Source organism: Plecotus auritus (assembly GCF_963455305.1).
Source record: "Plecotus auritus genome assembly, chromosome: 4".
NCBI classification, from domain to species: Eukaryota; Metazoa; Chordata; class Mammalia; order Chiroptera; family Vespertilionidae; genus Plecotus; species Plecotus auritus.
Window position 1 is genome coordinate 16,373,014 of NC_137775.1, and position 21,293 is coordinate 16,394,306.

The window sequence follows — 21,293 nt, forward strand, 5'->3', positions numbered from 1 at the left end:
GCGCGTCGGCGGCCGCGGCGCCCCTCTCCTCCTGGGCTCGGACTTGCCCCACGCAGGTTTTCCGGACGGGCGGGATGCTTGGGCAGCACCCCCATTTTGTTACCCTGTCCCCCTTCGCTAACCCTTCTTTGTCCCTTCTCCCCGAAACACACACACACGCACTCTCACACACCTCGTTTGCTTAGAGTGCTCAGGCTCGGTTGCGGGCGCAGGACCTTCACCAGCCCAGCAAGTCACGGACATGCCGCCCGGACTCCTCGCCCCTCGGACCCCAGCTCCACCAACGCCGCCGCCTCTGCGCCGTTCCTTCTGGCCCAGACACCGCGGCCCGCGGCCCCCGAGCGGCAGGCCGGCCGGGCAGGAAGAAGTTGACGCCTTGGGAGGGGCGCGGGGAGCGGCTGGAGGATTTGTTGTAGGAGGATTAACACATCTGGGCGAGGGGAGGGGCCGCGCCGCTGCGAGACGCGCGGCTGCAGGACGCGGCGCGGATCCCGCATTACTGCGCGCAGCAGCCGCCGCTGCCGGGACCGCGGATCCCGGACGCCCCCTCCCGGTCCGCGCCGCGCCCCCGCTCCCACCCCCGTCATTGGCCCCGCATATCCGGGCGCCCCGGAGCCGCGCGGCGCAGGGAGGCGGGCAGCCGCCCCCAGAGCCGGCGGGCGGGGAGCGCGTGGCTGGCGCGCGTCGGGCGAGCCGGCGCGGGCGCAACTTCGCGGCCAGATGCCCGTGGGCGCGGCGGCGCGGCGAGGCCACTGCTGCTGCCCCTGCGGGCCCCGGGCGCGTGTCCACGGGCGGCGTTGCCCGCGGCGCGGCGTGCGCACCGAGCGAGTGAAGGTATGTGCGGCGGGCGCGGCTGGAGCTGCCGCCGCCGCGGCGCCTGCAGGTCCTAATGCCTGTCCGTTCCCAGGACGCTGGCAGCAGCAGCCCGGAGCCCCCGAGCCCTCGGCAGGTCTGCCTGTCCTTCCCGGCGATCTGATTGGATAAAGTGGGGGCTCGACGGTGGCCGACGTGGGACAGTCTGGCTGTGGCAGGGGTCTCGGAAACCATGGGTTATTGCAATGGCAGGTGCACGCTTATCTTTATCTGTGGCATGCAACTGGTAAGTGGCACTTGGGTCCTCTTCTTCTGTGACGTGCCTCTGAGATAGTGGGCAGGGGGGGTCAGTAAAGGGTCTGCAATGGATTAGAATGGGAGAAAAAGTAAAAGAGAAAAGGTGACAGATATAGTGTCTATATTTAAAATGATTTCAGGGAGACGCACAGTGTGGTACAGAGGTGAGCCTTTCAGCCCCCACCTATTGCTGTTCCTCTGAAGACAGTTTGGCGGGTGTGGGTTAAACTTGTCTTTAATTTCTTTAAGCAAAGCAAGATTAGCTGTTGTTCTTTTATGCTTTGCCTTCCTATGACTGTAATAACGTGATCACATCACATATAATATACTATACAGGTAACAGAGAAATGTGGAATATATATATATATATATATATATATATATATATATATATATATATATATATTACTTTTCTTCTATACGCCAATTTTTGCAGTATCTTTGTTTCTTCATTGACGTGTTATTTTTCATGGAATATATTGTCTTATAACTATAATGCTGTAACAAACCACCATGTAGGGCAGATAGTATCTTTAAAGTGGCTTGATCTGGAAGCCACATTGAGTTTTAAAAGTATGTAGATTGAAGAGAAATACTTAGATGAACTTAGCAACACCATTGCCATTGACTGAACCAGTAGCCTTCAAATCACAATTATTACAAACAGTTCTAAGGAAAAAATATTCTGTCTTACATTATGCATGTAATTGCTCCAGAAATAGATACTATTGTTTGATCCTATAGGGTAGAGAATTATATGTACTACTTTTTGAGGAATGTTGTTCAGTTTTAAAGAGGCAAGGAGCCAATAATGGAAGTGTCATGTCTCTGAATTTAAATTTCCTAAGGGCAATAGAAAGAGGGGCTGAAAATACTTTAGAGGTGAAAAATATGCCACTGTAAGTGGTTAATTTGAAGTAGGAGGTACTTGCTCGCTCCTGTTATAAAATAGCTTTCCCTGGAAAGTATATATTATTCTGAATAGCCACTTACGTTTCGAACAACTGTTTCATAAAGGCTGAAAGGACAAGACTGGAGGAAATTTCTGAGAGTCCAATCAGTAAAGTGTTCAGAAGAGCAAAGATTTGCTAATGAAACTGATAGAATTCCTTAAGTGTTATTCTTTGTTATCAGTTGTCATGAGGGTTGGTTGCTGTTATTGTTTTGTTTAGTATTTAGCTGAATAGTTCTTTTTCTTGTATATTATCTCAGGATGTTTATCTTTTCTAGGAAAGTTATGATGTATATTTTGACCTGTGAATTAAGAAAAAGAAAGATAGACATATCAATATAATTTTAAGAATGTAATATTTTCTTGATGATGTATAAACCACTTTATTTTTTTCCTACCACACATTAATTTACATTTTGAAATAAAGGATTTTTACTCTTAATGATAAAGCTGATCAGAACAATAAGAGAGCTTACTTTGTTAAACTACATTAGGCTAAGTATGCCAAATTGCATAAACATTTTCAAAACATTTTTATATTCATACATGAGTTAGAAAAGAATACATTTGCTTATTCATTGTGTAAAAGCATAAAACGGAGAATGAGTGGGTGGGAAATACCATTCTTATACTCTTTTAAATTTCAGTTTTAAAAATATGATTTAACTTTAACCATTTACCATAGTAAGGCTTTATTATGGCAAATGTAGGCATTAGATCTATATGGTGTTTTGTGTGAATGCAAACTCTTCAAGAACTTAAACAATTTAAGAAAAACATAAATATGCAAATAGGGAAGCTAAATACACAAAGTAGCAGGATAAGGCTCAAGGTGTGTGTGTGTGTGTGTGTGTGTGTGTGTGTGTGTGTGTGTGTGAATATGCATGCCTACGTGCTGTGGGTTTTAGGAAAGGTGCTACATCACTAATGAAATGGAAATTCTGAATCAAAGCTAAGTTCTCTAACAAAATAGAATTTGCTGCAACATAGGAGTGCTCATTCTAAGAAGTATACACATTTGAATCCCAGGAAATACTTTATGCTCAATAAGGATCATGAGATTTTTCCCCCCCATTCAGACATATGTGCTACCAGGATAATATAATTAGCAGCCATGTTCATGCAGATGCAGAACAAAAAAACAAAGGAGGAAGAATATCCCATTGGCTTGATAGGGAGGCACGATCACATTTAAAGGACCTCAGAGATTTCTGGTAATTGTTGCTTCTTAGGAATATAGGAGTTCATTTTTAAGTAAAAGAATGCTTTTGTAAGTTAATAGTTGCAAAGCCCCAAACAACAAAATAATTAGGTGGGTGTATATATTTTCCTTTGCTCTTGATAGATCTGTAAAAACTTTTTGTATCTTTGAGCTATTATGAGTAAAGATTGTTTTATAAGTAGCTAGGTTTCCAGAATAAGTTATGACTCAGGTACCACTGATTGACACAAAAGTTCACTTAGTTTTGTTTACTTCTGAAGTGTGTAGTGTGGGTCCTTATAACATTTGGATGTAGTCTTTTTGTAGCTGTACAGAAAAATTTTAGTTTGTTAATATTAATTGAAGACCGTGATAGTCTAAGATACTTTATTGAATTTCTTTCTTAAGTAACTTTAAGTTTCTGAAAACATTTACCTCCAATTCTGTAAGTAGAGTATATTTTCATTAGACTTAAAGAAATATTTATGTGTACATAAACTTGCAACTATCTTAGTAGAAGACGAGGTAGCTTTTGGTGTTGTGGAAACGGGAACCTCATCTGTCACTTTTTAACAAGTGAAGGACAGAGACTAACCCTGCAGAGAAAGTTACCTGTCAAGATTCTGTATAGTTGCTTTTAATTGGTTAAACATGTTTTTAAGTTAATGCTGGGCAGAATACAAGTGTGAATAAATATATATTCTTTTCAAGATCAGGAAATCAGGTTATAAAAGAAGACATTAGAATTTCATACAACAGAGATATAATACAAAACGTTCATTTCATGCCTCTCTGAGCGATATAGTTACTCCAACTTCAGGTTTCAGGGTGATTTCTACCCAAAGGGGTGTGATCTCTGGAAGCAGATTTGCTGCACATGCAGAATCTGGAGTTTAAGCTCATAATCTCAAGAAAGTAATTTTCCTCTTATCATTTCTGTTCTTAATGCTCAGAAACTGAAGATTTCAGGTAGTCACAGAAATCATCATGACATTTGAAGGGGTGGATATAGTGGGTACAGGATAAGAACAATTTAAAGTCTTATTTACAACTTGCACCAGTTTGAAAAAGTTGCAGCTTTAAAAAATGTTTGGTTGAATGAAAGAGTCCTTTATATGCATATTGAAAAATACCACTCAGTAATAATATGGAAGAATATAACTTATTTTAGATGTCAAAGACAGCTTTGTTTTCTAGTAAGGAAATTCACAATCGCCCCCATTTGTGTACACTAAGCTCCTATGTGGCACAAAGCATGAGTCCTAAACTATTGAAAGAAAGCAGAGATTTACATTCAACAGATTAGCACTTGGAAATGTCATTCTTGCTGTGCTCTGTGAAATATTGCTAACTTGGAGCAGGTGCAACTAACAATTAGGTTAGTACACATGTGTGTGCAGCTGTGTGAAGAAGCACATTTGAAACTTAAGAATGATCAGTTGTTTTCTTGCTGCAGTTACTAAGCACTTTCAGAGGCACACATTTATTGGAGAAGGCCATGAGTACGTAGATGGACTAAATAAAAACAAACTTATTATAACTCTGGAGTATCTTAGTGGTGTCAGTGGTGATTTTGTGCAGTGTGCACACTGACATGCCTGTTAGTTACGTCTTAGGAAATAAAGCAGAACCTTGAAAAGTGCAGGCAGAATGTTATGCTTTTCCTAGGATACTCTTCACAAGTTTGAAAGTTCTCCAAAAGTGCAGAACTTTACCTGTCAGGAACACTCCTGCTCAGAGGGTTAAACGTTTTAGATTCCGATATCATTGATAATCCGATCTTGAGGTCCTTAATCAATCTGATTCCTGGAGAAGACTAAAACTTTCCAGGTAATATTTCAGAAACGTATAGTGTAAATAGATGCTAAGAGTTTGGTAAGTTGTACACTTACTTTCTTCCTTTTAGACATTGTCTACATTTGCACCCCAACATTTTGACACACACACGCGCGCACACACACACACACACACACACACACATATGTATATATGTATATTCTTTCATTGTAATTCAGCACTACTCTCCTCTGATGTTTACCAAGGAAGATGCAGGAACTTCTTCCAGGGTCCTGCTCTCTTCCTTGGTTCACAAACCGAGTGGCAGCTTTTTTCCTCATACACCCCAAGTTTCAAATAGCCAGTCTGTGCAGAGATGTTCCTCTTTCTCAAATAAAATAAAGCCTGGATGGGCAGCGTTTCCTGTGCAGAATGCTGGAGTCATCTCTGGCAGGGGGCCCGTATGTGGGCAGTGGCCCAGAAATGCAAACGGGGCACTGCCACCTCCTTTCCCTCAGATGCTGCTTTACTTTGGGGTCAGATTCTCCTCTTGCCAATTCAAGAATTTCAGAATGGCATTCTTTCTCTCTCTCTCTCTCCTCTGACAAAAGTAAAATCTGAGACAGAAGCACATTTTAATATTTCCACATTTATACTGTATATAAAAATATTAACATCATGTCATTCATTGCATTAATTATTTATATATACTACTAATGGCTAAAATTTCAAAGGCTATATTTTAGTTATTTAGTAGAATTTCAAGCAGCTCAGTGTAATTTTTTCAAAAGTAGCTTTGAAACAAATATGGCTAATAATGGGAATTACTCTTATTTCCATGCCTTATAAATGGAATGTCAGAAATCAAACACACATGCAGGAGAAATGTTTCTAGTCTGTTGTGTTTTTTTTTTTTTTCCCATCTAGATCAGGGGTCCTCTAACTATGGCCCGCGGGCCACATGCGGCCCGCCGAGGACATTTATCTGGCCCGCCAGGTGCCGCTGCCTGTCCTGCTTAGCAGCCGACTCGTCCCAGGCCCGCAGTGCGCATAGGAATTTGTTCATAGTTTTTTTTTTAAATTATAGTCCGGCCCTCCAACGGTCTGAGGGACAGTGAACTGGCCTCCTGTTTAAAAAGTTTGAGGACCCCTGATAAAGAACTCTTCCAATTTTGGTGCCCTTTCTCTCCCATAGAAACTTATTAGTGTTTATTGTCAATATAATAAAATACATAGGTCACCAAGATATGATATTATTTAGGATTCTTTCCCCCCCATAACAACAATAGAAACAAGTACTATGTCTGTACACACTTCATTTCAGTAGGGTGGGAATAACAGTGTTCTTACCAACCCCAAGAAATTGAAGGACATTTGAAAGTTATGAAGGCATTTATATTGTTTTCTTTGTCCAGGTAGGGTGTAAAATTAAATTAACAAACTGGTTTCTCTTCTTTTAACATTTCTGGTGTGTTTAATTTGAAAGCTCTTACTGTATAAAGGCATTACTTGCTCCATGTTCTTGAAAGCAGTGTTGTCCTTTTGCTTAATCCCTAAAACAGGCACTGGGTTTAACGGATAGAAATAGCTGTAACTTTTAATCTAATGCAAGCTATAGACCTTATTTTTCAACCTGGAATAGAATTAGTGTGACTTTGGTAATGCTAATAAATTGTACCTTTTAAATTACTTATGGATCACATGCTAAATTTGATCCCTCTAAAAACACTTAGAAAAGTTACAAATTGATTAACTTTTATATGCACTTTGAAAAAATAGTGTTTTTTAAAAAAATTTTGTATTTTTAAAGCTTGTTATGCTTTAAAAATCCAGTTTTGCAAAGTACTTAATAATGTAAACTGTTGAAATTTATTGGAGGCTTGTTCTGGCCTAAATACTAAATATGTGTCATTTTCATTGATTTCTTTCTAATAATCCTATGAGATAGGTAATAGATATCAATACCCCCATTTTACAGAGGAAGAAACAGGCTTTGGAAGTTTAAGGGGCTTTCTTAAGTCACCCTCTTAGTGAGTGAGTGGGAGAGCTTGAGTTTCAATCCAGGTCTGTCCGACTTGAAGACAGAGTTTGTGCCCCTGAGCTACACGGCATCCTTCCCGTGTAGCATAAACCTATATCAACTAGCTTACATTTGCTTTACTAACAAAGGCAACATATATCTACTAATTCCTGACGGACACAGTCCTCAACACAAGACTAAGCCTACTCCGTGGGGGTGGGGTTGAGGCCAGCCACCTGTGCAAACCTGACTGGCCAGGTGCACTTGGGTTTCACAACTCTGAGCTGCTGCTGAGTGCACTAGAGAATGAAAGGAGAGGCAGAACCAGTGCCTCTTGCTAAGTGTGCTCTAACCGAAAAACACCCTTGCAGCTCTACGCTACGGAAACAATCGCTCGGGATAACTTGTGTTTCTGTTGTTAAGGGTGGGGAAAGGGTACAGCTTCTGTGCATCTCTGGCCAGCTGTTGAGAAATAATCAGGCAGCAATGGCTTGGATACCTTCTCAGGTATGCTTTAAGAAAATTCTATGGGAAGAAGAAACGTATTCATTTTTCTCAACTTCCTGTTCTTTATGAAACCATTCCATGATGAATGGCTAATGTAGAGTAATGTCATTTGCCTGTTTTAATTTTTTTTAGACATTTCCCAAATCCTAAGTCCATCCAGACTACTACTGGTGAGATTATTAGTTAAATTATTGTTGGAAATGACTTTGAGTAATAAGTTATTTAAATGTGTTTTATTTATTTATTTATTTTTAGAGAGAGAGGAAGGGAGAGGAAGAGAGAGATTGAAACATTGAGAGAGAAACATCAACATAAATTGGCTGCCTCCTGCTTGCCCCCCACCCCCCCGCACTGGGGATTGAGCCCATAACCCAGGCATGTGCCCTGACCCTCACTGGGAATAGAACCTGTGGCCTCCTGTTGCCTGGGTGAGTGCTCAGCCACCGAGCTATACCAGCCTGGCGAGTACAGGTTATTTAAAATACGCATTGAAAATCCTAGAGCACTTTTAGAACTTGAGTCTGAGGTCAAAATCATTGGCAGGCCTTTTCTATGCAAATCAGTTGGCCCACACCAGAGTTCTGGTTCAGTAGGTCTAGGGAGGGCCTAGAACTAGAATTTGCATTTCTAGTGGGTTCCCAGGGGACACTGTTGATGCTTGTCAGGGACCAAACTTTGAGAACTCCAGGCCTAGAACACAGATCTTCGTTTAATGGTGTATGAATGCATGACCTTTTTATGAAATTCTTCAACCCAACCAGATAAATAGCTCATTTCTTGATTTGACCTGTTGCTCATGTGAAAGAAAACCATATTTTTAGGACCTAGTATTCTTATTTCTGACTTCTAGCTTAGTCCTTATTCAGAAGTTTAAACAAGGGAACTGAAAGGTCTTTTTCACAGCATTTGTGTCTTTGCAATAAGTAGTGATATAGAAATATCTGAAAGAGATTTCGTGCCTCTAATATATATATATATATATATATATATATATATATATATATATATATATATATATCTCTATCCTGTGTGCCTGGTGATACTGGAGCAGAATTGGTTTCTTCATCTGCCTCTCTTTCTAGCCGACCCCCTAAGTCTAAATTTCTGGAACAGCTTCTCACTTTGCCTGGGGCAGGGTGGCGGGGGGGGGGGGGGGGGGAAGAGAGAGAGAGAGAGAGAGAGAGAGAGAGAGAGAGAGAGAGAGTGAGAGAGAGAGGAATATGTTGAAAAAGCACTGGGCTAAGTGAGAAGGCAGGTTTTTCTCTGCCCAGTCTAGTGCTTTCACACTGGACAAATAAATAACTGTGACTTTGCTCAGGCCATTTATATTCCTGAGTGTCATTTCCTCATTTGAAAAGTGGGGCAGGTAATTCATGACCTATTTACCCTATGGAACACCTAGGAGCATCTGGGGAGAAAACGTGCTTAAAGTTTACATGAAAGAGCTTCACAAATTTCAGGCTTTATGGTCGTGTTACTTCCAATACCTGGAAAATCTTGGTAACTGTTAATAGTTTAATATTTTAGGAATGTTCCTCTGGCCAGAGTAGGAACAGTTATTGGAATGCTGATATATCATTTGACACACAGCTGTCAGTTAAAGGATCTGAAACTAGTTTCCTGTAGAAACATGTTTTCTTCACCCACCATCATTTTTGTCCGAGGGGGTGCCACATAAATAAGGATTTTAACACTAGGTGCAGTTGGTTTAAATCGATAGAACAGTATACTTATATGTCTGAGGTGCCTACTTTAAGTGTCCATTAGGAATTAAACTTAGATTTTGCAAACCAGTCAGCATGCTTTCTCTTCAAGCCTGCAGTTCTAAAACTGTCTGTGGGAGCTAGTTCTGCAAAATGTTCTGCTAAATGTGAGCTCTGAGGTTAAATAAGTTTTGCAACACTGCAGGTTTTATTCCCTCTCCTACCTTATCCTTAAGAGTCACAAAACATACTAGCAGTTCCAGGAAGTCCGAAACTAAAGAAACCCTCGCTTAAGTCCATTTATCTCTGCGAATACTTGCAAAGTGTTTACAATGAACCAAGGAACCTCTTTCTTTCTGATACGCCTATTAATCTTCCGTGGAACTAGTATTTTCAGAAACACTTTTCAGTGAAAATTTTTCTCTAGGCTAATGATACAGTCTAAAAGTTAATACTGCTTTTATCTAAACAATGTTTGAAGGCTAAGAGTTCAGTGTGGAACGTTTTAATCCATTTAACAGATACATAACAAATAGGAACGCGTTACGATGTTTAAGAATACTATTATCACGTAGTTAAAATAAGTGAAGGGGACCTTGTTTTCAGATATGCGGCTGTTACTTTTATGTGTACTTGAGTTTCTTGAAATTATGTTTCAGCCACTAAAATCACAACCCTTAACAGTGATATTAAGTCAAGTCCCATTGCTGACGTAGCAAAGTAGATGACATGGTGCAATACGTTTCCAAGGATATTTGGAACTTCAGAACACCTGGCAGAGGGCATCTGAAGAAGCACTTTCTTTTAAAAACGGTGATGAGGAGCAGTGTCGGTATCCTCCATCGAAAACCAAACTCACTCTTCTAGCATCATACCCGAACTCTTTGTGGTGAAGAGTGAGACCTCATACTCTCCTTTGTTTTCTAATCAATGCATACACTTTAAAACAGTGGTACATTTAAAACCCCAACAATGTTGCATTCTTTGAAAACAAATGGGTCTTAGTTTGGAATGGGGGGATCAAATCTCTCCTGTTAACAGAAGTCTTTGTATGCGTTTGTATGATGCTAATCGCACAAAAGAATAAGGGAGGCGTTTCAGATCCTTTAACTGACAGCTGTGTGTCAAATGATGGAGAGTCAATGTGATGTCTAAAAGGTTCCGTGGTAGGGAGTTCATGTGAGCCTTATCTGTATGGGCTCCCAGCCATAGGGATACAGAAGGCAGATCTCTCCAAGTACTACTTGTATAAAGGACAGTCTCTAGTGGCACTGGGAGAAAATGGGGAGGACTTATCCAGGCTCCAGCGAGAAGAGAGCGTCATAGCCCGGTGGTGTGCTGCCCTCTGTGCTCTGGGCCCCTGGAGAAGGGGGTGCTAATTTGTCTTGGTCTTGAGCACCTCTCTTTGTAAGGCACATGCAGTGGTGGGAGGCAGCTTTGCTCCTGGAGGTCAGAATTCATTCCTCCTTATGACACAGGGATTCTGACTTCATTCTCTTTGTGAGATAAGAATCATAGGCCCTAGAGCCGAGGTTTGCCGCTCTGTTGACCAATGAGTTTGCCGACCACTGCCCTAGAGCAAGCATGTCAAACTCCTGGCCCACTGGCCGCAGCCCACAACGGTATTTTTGCAGCCCAGGCAATATAAGGGTATGTAAGAAACATTTTAATAAAAATATCGTGACTTAATTTTTACAATACCCTGTTATACATAATTATTAATAACGAACTACAATGTTCGCTAATGACTGATTACTGTAATTGTGTTGCATTCATTTCCCTGACCCGCCTTACGAGCAGGCACACCATTTCTCTCCACTAATACTAGCAGCGAATGTTTTAGCAGCTGATGGCCACGTCATTAGTCTTGGACTGACTTGTTTGGTGTGCGCAACAGGAAATATTTCGCTTGCGGAGAACAAGAAAAATAGGTTTAATTGCATTACGCTTATTAATTTGTGCAGTTATTCAGTGTCTGGTAACTTAATATTCAAGAAAAAGTATTAATTTTTATTAAAATGTTCTATTATCTTATGTTAATGATTACTCATTTATTGCAGCCCTTTGTATTCAGCATGTCTCTATCGAAATAAACCTACGTTTCTATGAAAATTGAAGCTTTTGTGTGTTTTTTTTTGCGGCCCACATAAACTTAAACCTTGTTTATTTGGCCCATGTTAGCCTTTGAGTTTGACATGCTTGGCCTAGAGCAGTGGTCGGCAAACTCATTAGTCAACAGAGCCAAATATCAACAGTACAACGATTGAAATTTCTTTTGAGAGCCAAATTTTTTAAACTTAAACTATATAGGTAGGTACATTGTTATTAACTTAATTAGGGTACTCCTAAGCTGGCCTTTGCTAAAAACTCAAGGGGCCAAAGAGCCGCATGTGGCTTGCGAGCCGCAGTTTGCCGACCACTGGCCTAGAGTATATGGTGTATCCAGGTGCTACTGGTGCCAATGGAAATTGGGCTCTTTCATGGGATTGAAGAAAGGATTCCGAGGTCCCACCCATGGGAGACTGTGGTGTGGCAGGATTACTGGGGAGGAAACAGGCCCCTGGGTTATCAGTGTCCCATTTCTCTCTGCCCGCCATCGAAAAAGTCCAGTCTTGCCTTCATTAAGGCCAAAACGAAGGCCCGTGAGCAGAGTTTGTTTCAGATTTAAGTTTATCCTTTGGAGCCTGCGCGGCTGCCTCCCTGGTTGGCTGCTAGGCCCTCGTGGTCCAGTGTGCTCTGGCGCTTCTCTGTTCCCCTGGGGTTGTGACCAGGAGCTTTTTCAAAACAATCAGCTTCCCAAAGCTCATGGGCTTTGATGGCTCCACCCTGACCAATGATCCCTTTCCCAAGTTAGACCCACAGGCCTCTATGGCCAAGCCCCTCCCCCCCATGCCATTTTGACTTCTATTGGGCTTGGGCCTACCTCTCCCCGTCCCCCTGACAATTTGGTGTCCAGGGCAAGATGGTGCTTCTGGGGAGATTTCCTGTCCACTGGGAGGGATTAGGTCTCCTTGGGGGTGGAGTCGGTGTGAAGCTGCTGCCCCCTGGTGGAGCAGACAGGCTCAGTGTCTGATTCAGTGCCCCGCCCGTTAGGCTCAACCACGTCCAATTCCCTTTGCCTCCTTCCTTTCATGTCCTGCTACCCATGGTAACGCTGCTTGTTTGTTTGTCCCACTTGATTACGCTGAGGTGCGGAGAGGGGATTGGGTCAGTGAACGTGTTTAACTATAGGTATTGGGAGCAGTGAGCGAGCTAACTATTTGAAAGCTTTAGAAGCTGTTGTGAATTTGCTATTACACAGGTGGTAGAGAGTCCGAGTCTCCTTTTCCCTTCTTTCTTTCGAAATAAAGTTGGCTCACAGATTTGATAGTGAACCTGTAATGTATGATTTTTCCAAAATATTTGCACTTTGTGTCGGATTATGTGTTTTTTACTCGTGTCAACAGGAATTAAGTTTTTTTTTTTTATATATATATATTTTTATTTTATTGATATTTCACAGAGAGGAAGGGAGAGGGATAGAGAGCTAGAAACATCGATGAGAGAGAAACATCGATCAGCTGCCTCCTGCACACCTCCCACTGGGGATGTGCCCGCAACCAAGGTACATGCCCTTGACCGGAATCGAACCCGGGACCCTTCAGTCCGCAGGCCGACGCTCTATCCACTGAGCCAAACCGGTTTCGGCAGGAATTAAGTTTTTAAAATAAGTTTTATTTTTGTCCATCTTTCATAAAATATGGTTTCATTTATTCAGTCGAAGGATGGTAGTTAATTTCTGGCTCTTCAGTAGCATTTATAAACCTAAGTTTAGCTTTCCTTTTGGCCTCGTATTAAAGTTTCCCTCTTTCTCTACAGGACTGGGGGCCTGGTGAGGGTCTGGTAAATGTCTAACAATTCAGAAGCAAGTGATGCTACTCTACCTAAAATGATGGATATTTTTTTAAAGGCTGTTCTAGTAAAGACTGTGAAGTTGACTGTGAATTCATTAAGAGTTTGCTTAAGAACGTATTTCTGGTTTTATATAAATCACTCATGGGAAGTTCACAGGCTCTTGCATGTATGGGACAGTGCTTTCCCAGTTTACCATTTGATAGTCTGAGATTCATTTTGTTTTTGTTAAAAAAAAAAAAAAAAACTGCCCTAAAAATCAGGGAAATGGCATAAGTTCACTTTACATTTAGTAACTGTAAATCTTGTAACAACAGTATTATATGCCTCTCTTATTCTAATTCTTAAGGGAAACGATTGGTTTTCACTTCCTTTCACAAGAATGAAGTCCTGATGACGCCCTGTGACTGCACCTGCTTTAATGCTATGGATTTGTGAAGTATCAAAATGGCCTGAAATGTTAGCTTGTCCCTAAAATTGAGAGAAGTAAACCCTGATGAGGTGGTTTTTTTTTTGAGATTTATATAGCAACTTGATATTCACTTCACACACAAAAGGGTTCTGTTGCATGTTTGCTGTTGCTAGGCCCATCTTTTAATTTAATCTTTCATAATATGAATAAAAATGTTACATGTTGAACTTAGATAGGAATAGGAATGCATGGATGATAAATGTTAGCAAAGTTGTTGGCAGAGGCAGGGATCTCAATTTAGAGAAGGAATGTCACCTTCTTATGTGAAAAGTAATTCTGTGAGATTGAAACATCTTTTTTACAAAACACTTCTCTCTGAGAGTCTTTCTGATGTGGTTTGGATGCAGCTGGGGATGGGAACATTGCCAGCCATGTGCTGAGAGCCAGGCGTGCCCAGGGCCCTGCCTTGAGGTGTTGGGAGATGGAGAAGACCCCGAGTGACTCCAGGAATGAACCAGGAGTTGATTCCTACCCTGCAGCACTGTTAGGATTGTTTTAAAATGAACGAATGAATTTACAAACAGTGGGAAGAAATTAAGTAATTACTAAATCAGCTTAATCAAGTGAGATTTATGAAATGTCCACCTATGAGTGGCATAATGACATGTGCTGAATAAATTAAGTGTATGTTTCCACCCTCTTGTCAATTAGGATGTGATCTAACTGGAAGAAAAGTCAAGCTGTGTTTCTGTCGTAAATTGATCTAATATCTAGTGCTTGTTATAAGTGAAGATTGGTTCAAATTGCAACCTGAGGCTTATTATTTATTTATTTACTAGAGGCCCAGTGCACGAATGCATGCATGGGTGGGGTCTGGCCGGCCCGCCCCTATAGGGGCCGATCAGGGCTGGGCTGGCTGGGGAGCAGGGCCGCAGGATGTTGGCTGCCTGCCCCACCCCCGATGAGGGGGGTGATTGAGGGCAGGGCTGGTGGGCGGGGCTGGCAGGCTGGGAGGGGGGGTTGGGAGGTTGGCCAACCGGCCCCGCCCCTGATTGGGGTAGAGGGGAGCCGATCAGGGGTGTGGCCAGCCAGAGATGGGCCCAGGGAGGTTGGGGGGCCCGATTGGGTCCCCAGTTGGGCCGGTTGGCCACCACAGTGAGCATTGTAGCAACTGGTTGTTCCATCTTTCTGGCCGCTTGGCTTTTATATATATAGATTAGCCATACTCTGTACTTAATATTATAGTAACTAAAATGCTTTACTGTTCTCTGTCCATGATCCTATCTAATAAAAGAGTAATATGCAAATTGACCGTACCTCTGCTATACCCACAAACCACGCCCACCAGCCAATCAGGAGCGAGTATGCAAATTAACCCAACCAAGATGTCTGCAGCCACGGAGAGAGCAAGAGGCTTGGGTTTCCCTGGCAATGGAGGAAACCAAGCTTTCCACCTGCCCTGGTCTGCCTGGACTCTGCTTAAGGCCACAAAGTTTCAATTATAGAAGATAAATAAATCCCAACAAAAATGGCAGCAGCCACAGAGCTGGAGAGCAAGAGGCTTGAGTTGGCCCCAGCAATGGAGGAAGCCAAGTTTCCACAGCCCTGGCCTGCCTTGGTCTCCGCTTAAGGCTGCAAAGTTTCAATTATAGAAGATAAATCCCAAGAAAAATGGCTGCGGCCACAGAGTGAGCAGGAGGCTTGGCTCTGCTCAAGGCTACAAAGTTTCAGTTATAGAAGATAAATAAATTCCAGATACCAGGGCCTCCGCTTGGGTTGCCAGGGGGCGTGGCCAGCCTGCAAACCACCATAGGCCCCACGCCCCAAGGGAACCCCACTGTGATCTAGGACACCCTTCAGGGCAAACCAGCTGGCCCCCACCCATGCACCAGGGCTCTATCCTATCTAATAAAAGAATAATATGCAAATTGACCATCACTCCAGCACACAAGATGGCTGCCCCCATGTGGTCAAAGATGACTGCCCCCATGTGGACACAAGATGCCCTGCCAGGGAGGGCAGTTGTGAGGGACCAGGTCTGCAAGGGAGGGCAGTTGTGGGCAATCAGGCCAGCAGGGGAGGGCAGTTAGGGAAGGCTGGCAGAGGAGGGAAGTTGGGGGGGACCAGGCCTGCAGGGAAGGGCAGTTGGGGAGGACCCAGGCCTGCAGGGGAGAGCAGTTCAGGGGGACCAGGCCTGCAGGGGAGGCCAGTTAGGGGTGACCAGGCCTGCAGAGGAGGGTAATTAGGGGCAAACAGGCTGGCAGGGGAGCAGTTAGGCATCAATCAGTCTGGCAGGGTAGTGGTTAGGGGGTGATCAGGCTGGCAGGCAGAAGCGGTTAGGGGCAATCAGGAAGGCAGGCAGGCGAGCAGTTGGGAGCCAGCAGTCCTGGATTGTGAGAGGGATGTCCGACTGCCTGTTTAGGCCCGATCCTACTAGGATCCTACTAGGATCGGGCCTAAACGGGCAGTTGGACATCCTTCGAGGGGTCCCAGATTTGAGAGGGTGCAGGCTGGGCTGAGGGACACACCTCCCCGTGCACGAATTTCATGCACCGGGCCTCTAGTTTAATATAAAATCACATTTGAGCTTAAAAATAAGATCAGTGTTGCTGAAAATAACTGTTTATGTAATCTGGGCCATCATGGACCCTGGCCAGTGTGGCTCAGTTGGTTGAGAGTTATCCTGTTCACTAAAAGGTCTCTGGTTCAATTCCCAGTCAGGGCACATACTCAGCTTGTAGGTTCAATCCTCACATCAATGTCTCTCTTCCACTCCCTTCCTCTCTCTTAAAAAATTAATAAAATACACATTAAAAAAAGAGTGATATCTTTAAAAATGCTAATTTATGTATTTTAAATTTATATTATCTAGCTTTATTTAATATAGTTTATACACATTATTTACATATTGCAAAGATTTGTTAGATCTGAATATAAATACAGAAGACTGGAATGTAGGTTGACATATATCAGGCAAGGGGAATGTTGAGTAAGCATTTTCGGGAATATCAACTGGAGAGACAATGTTGAATGTAGATTTATTTGAAAGCTACTTTTTATGGTCAATATGTGCTCAACCAAGCCTTTGTATTCTTAGCTGTTTTGCTCACTTTATTTTGAGCCAGGTGGCTGTTATCTAAGACTTAGTGAATGTCATCTTTCCTTTGGTACCAGTAAAGACTGTCATGTCAGTGAGTATCTGACACTTATAATTTGTTCTCTTCCAAATCCAATAGTCTGCTAAAATGTGCAGTGTGAGTGTGTGTGTGTGTGTGTGTGTATGTATGCATAAATGTGTGTATCTTCATGAAATGTCTTAAGAAAGATTTCAGATGAGGAATACATATTAATTATGAGATAGACATGTACTTATTTACATGAAAGTGATATGTGAGAAGTTTTGGGTCAAATTATGAGCTTTTAGTCCAATAAAATATTTGGATAAAAGTTAATATTATGACAGTAAATTAAGAAGTCAACATTTTTTAACACTCTAAAGAATTTGGAAACCTTTCCTTACTCTTATGAAAACACACACATACACACACAAATTATAACATTGCCTTTTTGGAACTTAATTAAAAAATACTTAAGTCATATTTTGGGTGATCCCTCAAACCCAAGAATATTCAACAGTATTTTAATATTTGATATCCTGATTCACCAGAAGGCCAAGTTATTGCTATAGAAGTATAGTAAAACAGCAAAGATTAATTTTTTAAATTATCCAAGAGACTGTATCATTTCTCTTGGCCCAACTTAATTTCTTGTGGTAACTCTGCCTTTTGGTGGACTTTAATTTGCATGCTTGGAGGGAGGGGAGTAAATTACAAGACTTTGTGATGGTTCTTTTAGTTTGATTTTATGATTAGATCTTGCATTTAACAATGCCTTTTTCTGGGAGATCCAGGCTAGAACGTGCATTTTCAGCTACATATTTATATAGAAGTCAATTAATATTTTACCTCATGCATTTTTCTTTAACAAAGTACAGGGTAAAATAGCAGTAACAGAGGCCAAAATTTAAAAAAAAATATGCACACCTTAATAAACTTAGAAATAGATGCATATGAAGCTTTTTAAAATTTGCATTTATATATAATCCTCTTAAGGCTGTATGAAGGGCCAGCTGGACTGGTGTGGCTCAGTGGTTGAGCATTAACTCATGAACCAGGAGGTCATGGTTTGATTCCCAGTTAGGGCACATGCCCGGGATGCAGGCTTGATCCCCAATGGGGGACATGCAAGAGGCAGCCCATCAATGATTCTTTGTCATCATTGATGTTTCTTTCTCTCTCTCCTCCCTTCCTTTCTCTGAAATCAGTAAAAACATATCTTTAAAGATGTATGTGGGCTCTATTAATGTTTAGGTGTATGGAAGTGGTGTGTGTGTGTGTGTGTGTGTGTGTGTGCGCGCACTAAAGAGTAGTGGGTGTAGGATGGGAGGAAGGGAGAGAAGAAAATTATGCTTTTCGAAGGAATTGACTTAGTCAGGTGTGCTGGCTATATATGAGAAGAGGACTGTGGGTTTTCTTAGAACACACTGCACTTCTCAGTACATTGTTTTTCTAGGTGGGGTAGGTTTTCAGCAGGTCTTGTTAACATGATATCTGTAGTGCTCAGGGTGGAAAACAGGAGCCCTCATAAAGCATCAGTGGTGAATGAAATAAAGACAGAGAATGGAGAAGACTACTGTATTCACATGAAAGCAGTGGAAGTTTTCATAGGCCAGATTGCTGTGATCTCCAACTGGAATTTCGCCAAGACACACATTAGTGCATGCTACTTCCTGTCTAGCCTAATTAAAGGATTGTTGAGAACTAACAAAGTTGGCTGACTTGCAAAAGTCAGTGCTTGCTAAAATTTGTAAGTTGTAAGTGCTTAACAGTGTGATCTGATTTTTATACTGGGGTCATCTTATTAATTAAAGTTTTCCGAGTGTCTAATTAGAAAATCCAGTATGAGCTGAACTTGGAGGATTCCCAGTCTTACTTACTGCTTTAAAGAAAAGTAATGCAGTGGAAAGCTAGATGCTGGACATGCCTTTAGAGATGCCCCATACCACTGGAATAATTATTTAGGATGCACTCCCAGTAGAGACATAAAGGGACACCAGAGAGATAGCTTTTAAATGTAGACATTCATGCCAGCCCCAAAATTAACTCTTGGACTAGAGTATGAGTGCACATTGGAACGCTAGAAGGCATAGGAAACACTACCAATCTAAACTAAGCTGTTTGCTCAGTGACGTTATGCCTTATATTTCGGCTCAAAGAGTTCCTTGTCAAAACAGCAGAAAGAGAAGGAAAAGTCTGATATGATTTTAGATGATTACCTGACACTTAAAAACATCACCTCTCAGAAAAAAAAAGTAGATAAAATAGTCTGTGTGTTTTTATATGTAAGGTCTTGTACTAAATGAGATGTCATGCTTAAATCCTTAATAGCCTGGACTGTGGTTGTCATCAGTGTTTTTAATATATTCACATCATATTAAGAGCAGTGCTGTATCAAAAAAAGGGTTTCAAAACATTTTATTAAACATCTGTATGTGTCACCTACTGGACTAAGCTGAAAGTATTAAAAGAAGGAAAGAAAAGGATGTGGCCAATGAAACAGATACATGGATCAGTGGATGTCTGGCATTTGAGAAATCACAGTTTCTCATTCTCCAGCTTAAGTAGCCAAATTGACTCACTATTTCTCTACAGGCACTAGGAAATGAAATATTGATACAAAGAGTTTTTTTTATAAAGCACTTATTTCTTCATAGCTCACCAGAAAGGATAGAAAGGGGACTTTTAATTTGCATTGGAAATTTTAAAATAAACTGCCTGTATTCTGAGTAGACATGATCACTTCTTTAGACATGTTTATAGATGCAATTTCCCACTGGTGTGGCAGCAGCAGAGTACAGCCTGAGGGACTCGAATGCTCCCAGTGCTTTCAGGCTGCCCATGCAGATGCTTCACAGCTGGACAAATCATGCCGGCCTGCAGGTGGCTGTGCCAGGCCGGAACCCACCCAGCCATCGTGTAGATCATGAGTGCAGATCATGGGTTGACCAGAGGTACATTTATTTGTCTTGTCGATGAATTGAATTTTAAAAATTTGATACTTGCTTTGAAATTAATTGGGGTATTATTGCCAACCCTTTGCTACTTAGCCATATCCTCCAACCAATTTTTGTTTTTTAAAGCCTAGAGGAAGATTCTACCTAACGTAATATTTAAAAGTTAAAATATAGCTTAAATCTCTTGTATTTTAAGATACTTTAAAATAATGCATGTTAAATGAAAATTGCAGCTTTAGGCTTCCCTCAGAGATGTAAATTAAAATGACAGTGAGGTATCACCATCAATAAATCAACAAACGACAAGTGCTGGCGAGGAGGTGGAGAAAAGGGAACCGTCCTGTACTGCTGGTGGGAATGCAGACTGGTGCAGCCACTGTGGAGAACAGTAAGGAGTTTCTTCAAAAAATTAAAAATAGAACTGCCTTTTGACCCAGCAATTCCACCTCTGGGAATGTATCATAAGAATCCCGCAATCCCAGTCAGGAAAAATGTATGGTCCCCTATGTTCATAGCAGCAATAGCCAATACCTGGAAACAGCCCAAGTGCCAATCAGTAGATGAGTGGATAAAAAGTCTGTGGTGCCCAGCTGGCATGACTCAGTGGTTGAGCATTGGCCTATGAACCAAGAGGTCACAGTTCAATTCCCAGTCAGGGCACAGGCCCAGGTTGTGAGCTCGATCCCCAGAGGGGTGTGCAGGAGGCAGCTGATCAGTGATTTTTTTCTCTGTTCCTCTCCTTCCCTCTCTGAAATCAATAAAAATATTGAATGGATAAAAAGTCTGTGGTGCCCAGCTGGCATGACTCAGTGGTTGAGCATTGGCCTATGAACCAAGAGGTCACAGTTCAATTCCCAGTCAGGGCACAGGCCCAGGTTGTGAGCTCGATCCCCAGAGGGGTGTGCAGGAGGCAGCTGATCAGTGATTTTTTCTCTCTTCCTCTCCTTCCCTCTCTGAAATCAATAAAAATATATTTTTAAAAAAGGCTGTGACACATGTGCACAATGGAATACTATGCAGCTATAAAGAAAGAAACTCTTACCCTTTGCGACAGTATGGGTAGACCTGGAGATTATTATGCTAAGCAAAATAAGCCAGTCAGAGAAAAACACATACCATGTGATCTCACTTATTTGTGGAATCTATTGAACAAAATGAACTGATGAACAAAATAGAATCAGAGGCATGGATGCATGGAACAGACTGACGGATGTCGGAGGGGAGGAAAATGGGGAGGACTAGTTAAAAGAAGGTGAAGAGATTAGGGAAAGAACATACATGTCTAGCCCATGGATACAGACAACAGTGTGGTGAAGGCTGGTGGGGGTGGGGGTGCTTGGTGGAGGTAGACAAATGGGGGGAATGGGAGACATCTGTAATAGTGTCAACAATAAAAATGGATCTTCTATGGTGTTCCTCCATGTTTTGCAATCAATAAAACTTAACACAGTATTTTTAAAAAAGTAAAGAGGTTACATGTTACATTTCAGTCACATAGTTCAGTTTTTGATGAAAAAAAGTAATTTTTAGCAATAGAAAAATTACAAATAGATTCCTAAATAGCATCTTTTTGTAAGATAATCATGATCCTTGTTGCAATGAATATCCTTTCTATATTTTTCATCTTTCAACATGTAGTCTAATAAAT

At 41.8% G+C, this 21,293-nt stretch overlaps 1 protein-coding gene across 3 annotated transcripts in view; it reads left to right on the forward strand.

The window, feature by feature from the left end:
• Positions 1-635: 635 nt before the first annotated feature.
• Positions 636-21,293, forward strand: part of NKAIN2 (sodium/potassium transporting ATPase interacting 2) — a gene marked incomplete at its 3' end in the record, with an annotated part of 821,309 nt that continues 800,651 nt past the window's right edge. For all 3 annotated transcript variants that reach the window (XM_080663586.1, XM_080663588.1, XM_080663587.1), the window contains exon 1: positions 636-1,099. In XM_080663586.1, coding sequence (XP_080519712.1) covers positions 1,046-1,099 — 54 coding nt within the window. In that variant the 5' untranslated portion in view covers positions 636-1,045. The remainder of the gene's footprint in view (positions 1,100-21,293) is intronic.